The sequence below is a fragment of the Vigna angularis genome, chromosome 9 (assembly GCF_016808095.1).
Source record: "Vigna angularis cultivar LongXiaoDou No.4 chromosome 9, ASM1680809v1, whole genome shotgun sequence".
NCBI classification, from domain to species: Eukaryota; Viridiplantae; Streptophyta; class Magnoliopsida; order Fabales; family Fabaceae; genus Vigna; species Vigna angularis.
The window spans coordinates 18,253,447-18,262,390 of record NC_068978.1 but is presented as its reverse complement, the minus strand read 5'-3'; the positions used below and the strand labels follow the sequence as shown (position 1 = coordinate 18,262,390).

General features: G+C 30.0%; 1 protein-coding gene across 1 annotated transcript; it reads right to left on the bottom strand.

Annotated features, from left to right (window-relative positions):
- Positions 1-298: 298 nt before the first annotated feature.
- LOC108347174 (solute carrier family 40 member 2) lies at positions 299-6,443 on the bottom strand. The gene is made up of 8 exons (XM_017586328.2): positions 6,227-6,443; positions 5,590-5,740; positions 4,811-5,007; positions 4,046-4,525; positions 3,603-3,774; positions 3,266-3,403; positions 3,018-3,128; positions 299-1,240 (listed from the first exon to the last, which is right to left on the bottom strand). Exons 1-8 carry the CDS (start codon positions 6,340-6,342, stop codon positions 1,118-1,120), a joined length of 1,488 nt encoding a protein of 495 aa, XP_017441817.2. The 5' UTR covers positions 6,343-6,443; the 3' UTR covers positions 299-1,117.
- Positions 6,444-8,944: the final 2,501 nt, after the last annotated feature.

Below are 8,944 nucleotides of genomic sequence, written 5' to 3'. Positions count from 1 at the left end.
TTAGGAGTTAATTATAATTAATCTAATTTAAAAAATAGTAATTTGTAATCAATATTGTTAAAATAAAATAAATGTAAAAAGTTGTTTAACATAAAAACATTTAGCATAAAAACATTAGTAACAGTAGAATTTTTATTTTATTTTTAAATTATACTAATATTTTCTAACAATAACTGCTAATTTGTTTTTTAAACATGATTACATTTTGAGAGAGAATATAGGTGAAGAAAAAATACTGTGTATAAAAAGAAGAAAAAGAATATAGGTTTTGTCCAAGCATGGTGCAGAAGGTTACCTATGAAGCCAACTCAAAGTGTCGGAATTTCGAAGCATTTTTTCGGCATCTTATACCAAACCTTATGCCGAAAGCGTAAATTTCCAATCATATTAATCCAAAGTGAAAAAAGGGACGTGATGAATATTTTTACCAAGCACATTAATATTAAGTAGTCATGTTAACAAACTTATTTGACATTTAGGGACTGCAATGATTGATCACTCATTTCATTCCAATATTAGCTCTTGATTCCACCCTTTTGCTGACTTCAACAGTTGGAGTCTTTCCTTTTGACGTTACTGAAGATTTTTGAACAGCTACCAAAGGAAGCGTTTGGGTGTGATTTGTTCAACATATCCAAGAGCCACAATGGAGAAAGACCAGTCTCCAGAGTTTCAAGTCTTGTACATGCTTCCTTATGAGCTTAATTGTACTGTGTTTGACTGTCACAAGATTCTGAAGGTGGTCACAATATCAAGCATTCTCTATTGATTGAATCACTCATGTTGCATTTGGCATGAGATTTGCTTTCAAAGGGTAATCAACTGAAGCAATTGAGATGACGAAAATGATAATGATCTTACCTTTTAGGTACAAATATGCTACACATTAGATGCCAAAAGAGAAATTGTTCTTTAGGTTGAAAACCTTCATTTATGTGATCACACATATATTGTCTCATTTATTGAAGGAAATTCTTACGCAAAAATAATTCTTTAAAAGCAGTATGATTGTGAACAATTCTACCCATTGGACCAAACACTGTCATTCCTTCACAATTGTATATATTTCTTCATCCTAATCTTAAAACATTTGTTGCCTAAGATGGCTTTTCAAACCTTAATTCCACTTTAGACGATCAAAGTGAAAGAGGTGCTTCCGCACATGGTATACATGGATGCAGTAGAGGAGTGCAGCTAATGTGACTGCTAGAAATGATAAAAATGTCAACTTCCAAAAGTCCTGAAAAGTCAAACAGATAGAAAGAAGCATGATCAACATAATTGAGATTTTTTTATAAGCATTAGATTTAAAGCAATAACCATCTTTGAGTGATGAAAATAATAACAAGAAAAGCCCTATCAAACTAGTTGAAGTAGGCTACATGACCACATGATGCTATTCAATATGGTTACAAATAAAATCTTCAAATGAAATCTTGGGGTTTGCTACAATAGAGGAACAATTACTCTTAATAGAATATCCTTATTTATGATGGATATAATCTATCCCTACAATTCAGGATTAACAATCCTGTACAATAAATATAAAATATACAGTCAGCATTTAATCCTCCTAATTATGGAATGTAATTAAACTCCCAAAATATTAACTCCAGCATAAATCAAGGGATTTTGACAATTGCAATTATATCAAAGGTTCTAGTTGGATTTGGGAAGTAGTACATTAATGTGAAAGGTAAAGGAGAAATAGAAATCTCAACCTCCTGAGGTACAAAGTTCATTTATGAAGCGTTGTAGGTTCCTAAAGTGGATAAAATTTTGTTAGCGTTGGACAACTAGTTGAAAAGGGTTATAAAGTGTTGTTTGAAAACAAATCCTGAACAATTGAAGATGTCTATGGCAAAGATATTTTTCCAGTTAAAATGAAGAAGAAAAGTTTGATTTAAATCTACTAGAGGAGCAAACTGATTTTTTAATAAGAGGATATAACTCAATTTTGGCACAAGAAAGAAGAAACTGAAGAACAAAAACAAGTTGGTTCTATAGTAGCAGCCCCCAAGTCCAGAAGGAGTGCTACTGAAGCAAGGTTGGTAGAAGTAAAGGAACAAGCTTAGTCTTCTCAAGAGTAGTTGGAGGAGTGGAAGAGGAAGTATGATGTCGTCATTAGAGAAGCAAAATGTGCTTTAGAAAAGTTGAAAAGGTTGAGCATGATGAGAAGTGTCTAAAAACTTTGAATTTAGAGTTGAAGGCTATTGAAACAAAGATAAGAAGTTCTCTAATAAAATGCTTTCACTAATGATTGAAATTAGAGTTGATTGAGAAGTTAAAAGTTGAAAACGCAAAGATCCAATTATATCAAAAGGAAGCGATTGTATTTCAACAAGAGAAAACTATTCTAGAACTAAAGATCCAAATCATTCTAAGTCAGCAGGTCAAATTTTTGAGGGAGAAACTGAGAGTTTGCATCCTCCAAAGTAAGGAGTGTTGGAAACCTGCCTTAGATGCCATCGAAGCAGTTTTAACTTTAATTTGAATAAGTCAATTATTAAATTGATAAGAGTATGTTATCTTGTTTCTAGTTGTCAGTATGTTAGTTTCATATTTTATTATTCAGCTTTCAGTAGCAACTCCTAAAATCACAGAGCAAGATTTCTATGAAGTTATTTCAGTGAATACAAGCCAGATTCAATAAAAGATTTAGGCTTTTTGCAATCCATAATGATTTATATTGTTTCCTGGCTCTATTGTTTTCCTTCTATCCTTAAACAAAGACCAACAGTTGTGGTGCAAAAGCTTGTGAGTGTTCCAATAATGGAGATGCATCTGACAAATTGTTGTCTAAAAAGTAAATTTTCAGCTGTAAAATTAGATTAACTAGGGGTACTATTGTTAGATCTAATTTGATGTTAGTGAAATTAGAGAATTCTGTCAGAAGTTGAAAATTGATGAGATACTCAGAAAGTCTTTATCAACGACCTAAAGGCAAACCTATAAGTAGCAAGTATATATAAAAAAAGTAAATATTTCGGGTAGGACATGTATGTTTTAAAGCTCACCCGTGGATCAGAAATTATGATTCCCATAACATAGGCTAATAAGTCCATCAAAGACTGAAGTGAGTTCTGGACACCCCCAACAATCAAACGATCAGATTCAGGAACAAGATCCTATACCAAAAAAATTAATGAAAGAAGTGAGGCCAAGATGACTATTAAGAAAGAACTTCAGTGATTGATCGTAGACATTTTTAAAATAAAATATTTAGGAAAATTTGAATAACATCAGGTAATAAAGGTAAACTTGCCTGCATTTGCTGAAGCACAGACAAATCAAACATCCACAATCCAAGGCGAGAAATGGCTACACTTCCCATAAGAATATATGATGATAGAAAGCCCCTATGGATCCATATTGCAGCTATACATGGAATGAGGCAAGTCCACTGCAATTGAATGCACAACATACATAAACAAGGACAACATAGATCGGTAGGAATAACCCATTTAATGAAACAACCTATATACTATTGTTATATCAATAATACATTTTTTTTTTTCAGTTCACATAAAATTGAATAATATTTGACTGGTACCCATCATTTATACAGAACATTTTAGTGCCATTCATTACTTAATTTATACCTGAGACCATACAGACCAAAGTCCTGCTCTAATAGTTGATATTTGAGACTGTAGCATAGGATATGCAAGTGTTGCTGCAATTCCAATCGCAGCACTTATTCCTCTTGCCATTCCAATAACAAATGCAGGTATACCTTCCCATTCTAAGGTGGCTGTCATCAAAGTTCCAAAGCTGAGGAAAAAATTGAAATTGTATCAATGACTGTTATTAGAATATAAAACAGAAAAAATATCTTTATCTTGATTCTAATAACTCTTCATGCTCAACAAACAGAAAAAAAATGCAAGACATGTTTCTACGTACAGAGAATAGTACAAAATTAAAAGGGAAAGCTTCATAAATAAACTTGATATTTTAAGCATTATTGGAAGAGGCTAATTCTGAGTAGTCTTTTTTTTTTCATGTAATATTTACTTGCTACACTTTATTTGCAGGCTTTCACCTGAGTACAGTGAAAAATAGCAAAGCCAGAGCCAGTCCAGGAAGGGCAACTTCTTGGTTTAAATAAACTTTCCATGCAGCAACATAAGGAATTTCTGAAATCTTTTCACGAAGTTTATTACTTTGTTTCCTATCCACCAATTCTGAGCTACCAGCAGTAACAGAAAGCAAGCTATCTTCCTCCAAAGTTGGATTGCTTCTTTGTTGCTCACTTTGTGATAGTCTTGCCATCCTCCTCTGGCCACTTTCGCCTAATGCTGGAATCCCATTATATACAGATGTGAAAAGCCAATACTCCACCCAAACGGACACAGTATTCCACAGTGCTAAAGTTATAGCAGATGCTTTTAGTGAAACAAAGCTTATTATAAACCCAGTAATAACTGGAGCAAGAAGTTTGCAGGTTAGATCAATGCGTCTCATAACTGAATTCATCTTTGTCAGCAATTCTGGGGGTTGACCGTCCGCTATAACTAACAACCTGTATAATAAAAACAAGAACAATATCATGTTCTTCACAGAAATATTTATTCTCCATTTAATTAAGCATCCCTGATAATTCAGTTTAAAGACATTAGATTATGTAGTATGAGAAAAGGCATTACATTTTAAACTGACATAATAGAGGAGGTAACCATGCTTGGAAATATCATTTTTCCTTTACTGGGCACAATTAAACTACTTGAAAACCAGAAAAAACTTAGAATAATTAATATTCTTCTGAGTTGTAAATTTGAAAGGTAGTAAAGAAAACAATTAATTTTACCATTCTCTTTCAATCAAGATTGTGCCGGCAAGGGTAGAAAGCACACCAATGCCACCACAGATATTGATGGTCCATAACAGTAATGTGAAAGCTGAAAAATTTGTAAACTTCAAAGGTGAGTTGACAAGTAAAACAACTACAGTTGCCCCGGCAATAACAAAAGAGAGATTTTGTGTCACCAACCACAACTGCAAAACCTGCCAATAAAGTATGCTGACAGAGTTATTTCACCAAAGACACCTTGATCTTCATCATCAAAGAATTAAGAACCAAATTTAAATAACTAAAGCTACCTGTGTCAGATATTGCTATATTCTTTTTCATCTTTGAATTATTCATCTCTTATTCTTTAGATAATTCTTGAAAAGATTTTGGCATTTCACATGCATATGCTGTTAGAATCTAAGGTCTTAAAGAATCTGATGGATAGGGAAGTCCAGAAACAGAACGAAGGTTTAAGCAAAGAATTATACGCCACATCTTGACCAAAATTTATGGCATCATGTTTATAAGCTGTTTCACTTATATAACCCTCTCTTTACCCATTTCTTTCCATTTTATAGGGCTTCTTCATTCGTACACACATAATAGTAAAGCTGAAAAAAGATAGACCAAACACAAAAGTAGCCTGTCAATACTGGACCCATAAAGTAGAATAATAAAAATCGTAAGTTATCGTTTAGCTTTTAGCAAAAGGACAGAAAGCTTTACAGGTCAGAAGCACTAGTAGTCCTTGAATAAAAGCAGATAAGCTAATTAGTAATACTTTGGGCTCACACCTTCACATAAGACAACTTATCAACCCATCTTCCAATTATGGGGCCAAACAGTGCAATGGAGGCAGACTCAATGGCACCATATATTGCAGCATACAACAAAGAGTCTGGCCATATGTTGACCATATATAAACCAACAGAGAATTCCCACATCCTGAAACATAGATGCACAGTGAATTTAAGTAGCAAACACCAAACAAAATAGCGCAGCCCAATCCCTGGGAAACAGTGATTTTGAAAATCTCAACTCCCAAGCCAAGAAAGAATGATCCTAATTGACTGACTAACTCACAGACACCTTCCATGCATGTATATTATATCTTATCTAATGTGGTCTATTTCCCAGCTTGGTACAATTAAGGGTAATTGATACAATTAAATCACACATCCCACTAAAAAAATTTATCATTTCATAGCACAAACAACCATTTCAATTCATCCGCTTTGGTAACAGGGCAGAAACCCATTTTCCTATTCAGGGAGATTTACAAAACTACAAAGAAGAAAAAGGAAAATTTTCTTTGCATTCTTGTAAAAATGAAATCAATTAAGCACCGGAAACAATAGCTATCAGTGGCCTATCTATCAATAATATTTGAGTTCAAATAATTAAATCAATGGTGAGAGGTGAAAGGAAAACCTGGCATCCCATCTAGCTAAGAAGTGACCAATATACAAATGCTTGATCAGAGAAGATGAAGTTTGCTGTTCTTTGGCAAGAAAAGGCTCTCTTGTCAATGTGATGCTTTCTTCCATATCAGATTCTTTCTTCCCTTTCACTCACTCCCTTTGACCATCAAATTCTAGAGCAAGCAACAGCATGCAGTTTTTGTTATCGTCTCCATTTGATAATGATAGTCAGTGATAAAAATAAAAAAAACAAAATAATAATAATAATAATAATGATGATGATAATAATACTAATAATAATAATAGAATAATATAGGTTGGTTGAATAGCACATAGAAATTAGAGTGACGCAATTCTCTTAAAGAGGTTTTATCTGTGTTGAAACTTTAAAATATTTTAGTGAAATTAATTTTTTTATGATCTATGATAACATTAGGTGAACAACATAATACATTATATACCCTTATGATGAAAAAACATTATAGGATGTCGTGTAAGTTTTATTTAATGAAGATACACAAGTAGAAGAAGTTTTTGTCTTAATATTATCTAAATGTATTTTATAATTAAAGTGCTATAGAATAAAAAGATGGATTCATCAGTACACTTCAATGTTGTGAAAGTTGCTTCAATCAGTGACCTGATCGAGGTTTTGAGTGTTAGACCATTAGACCCTTGGCTGACTAAATCAACGTTAAGAAAAGTATAAATATATATGATATCTTAACATATGATAAATCCAACCTAACACTACTTTCTTTTTTATCATTATAAAGTTGAAGAGAATATGATTTGAAATTTCACACTTCAAAATATATAGAAAGTTTCTTTTGCATCTCTAGGTTTCTTCCTTTATTTCTTTATAAATATTTTTTATTTTTATTTTTTTTATTGAAAAATTTGTAATTTGTATTTTGAGATTGTATAATGGAAAATTCAAAAATGATTTTTGAATTATATAATTTAGAAGTCACTTTTTTTTTAAGAATTCTTTTAAAACTAAAAATCATTTTTAGATTTATGTAACTCGAAAATAAAAATGACTTCTAAATTGTTCAATGAGAAAATTAAAAATGCTTTTAGATTATACAAACTGAAAAATAAATAATTTTCTGATCACACATTTTTTAAAGTTATTTTTTATTTTTAGATTATACAATTCAAAAGTTATTTTGTAATTAATGTATAATCTAAATATCATTTGTTTAGAAAAAAAAAGATCTTCTGAATTATGTAATAAAAAAATAATTTTTACTTTCTTATATAATTAATAAGTTATTTTTAATATTTGAATGCCATAATTGAAAAAAAAAAGTTTCTTTTTTTATGGGGTGTAAGAAGAAACAAACTACCAACATATACATACATACATTTAATACATGAGGGGTCTTTTTATTTTTTATTTTATTGACTTGTTTAAATCAGTCGACGTCAACTTAGGTAGTATGAGGTCAAATGAATATCTAATTTGATAACCAACTTGTATCTAAACAACAATTTGCTAAGGAAAGATAATGTAATTACATATTTACGTTAAAAATTCAATCCAAAGGTTTTTAAGTAGAAAAAGTATTATAAATCATAACCTCCAATAAAAGAATTCTGCTTTCAATATTTTTCTAATTTTGATGATGGTTAGATTATTTTTATTAAAAATAATACACTACCAATAAAAAGACGTGTACATCTACGTAGAAAATTTCGGTGCAAAGGTTTCTAAATAGGAAGCTTATTATGAAAAGAATTCTATTTTAAATATATTTGTAATTATGATAATACTCGTTATTTTAATTAAAAAATGTATGCTATGGGATGAAATTTGAAATATTACGTAGAGGATTTAATTTTTTTTTAATATATGAAAGTAGTGTACACATTTATATTAAAACGTTAGTACCAAATTTGACAAATCAAATAGTTATTTTATGATATATAACCTACCTTCACATAACTAATTTAAATAAAATTATTTATATTTAGAAAATGCAAACATCTTTTGAAAACATAAACTTTAATATCTAACCAAATATAATTAAACATCATAAATGAAGAGATATAAAGAATAAATATATCAAAATTTTAAAAGATCTAACATTTGCATACTATCAATAAGTTTTTCTATTAAAACAATACGAAATGTTATTTATTCGTCACAAGTTAAAGTTAGAATCAAAGAGAAAATTTTAAAATGAAAAAGATGTTAAAGAGCTAGACACAAGAGCACTAACTTTCATAGCAATTCTTGTACAAGGTGACATTATTTACTTCTTTTTTTCATTTAGGAACAAAACATTTATCTAGAGCTTATTACGATTTTTGGTGCCAAGGAAGGTAATTAAGAAGAGAGACATTTAGTTTTTAGTACCAGGAAAAATTATATATATTTATCAATGATATGAAAAACTCATGTAAAATTTACTCACGAATCTTTTTTCGTCAATATTCATCGAAAATTTTGATATACTAATTGAAATAATATAAATAAGAAGGGTTTATTTTATTTTAAAAGATTTTCTAAAAAGAAATAAGATTTGATGAAAAATTATTCAATTAGAAAAATATATTGAGATAATATTGTTACATATAAAATATATCTTAAGATATTATTATATATAATTAGATATTATTGTTAGATAATAATAAAATAAAATAATAATAATAATAATATATTATTTAGATACTTTTTAAAATCAATTAAGATAAAGATAATTTAATTTTAATATTTTGA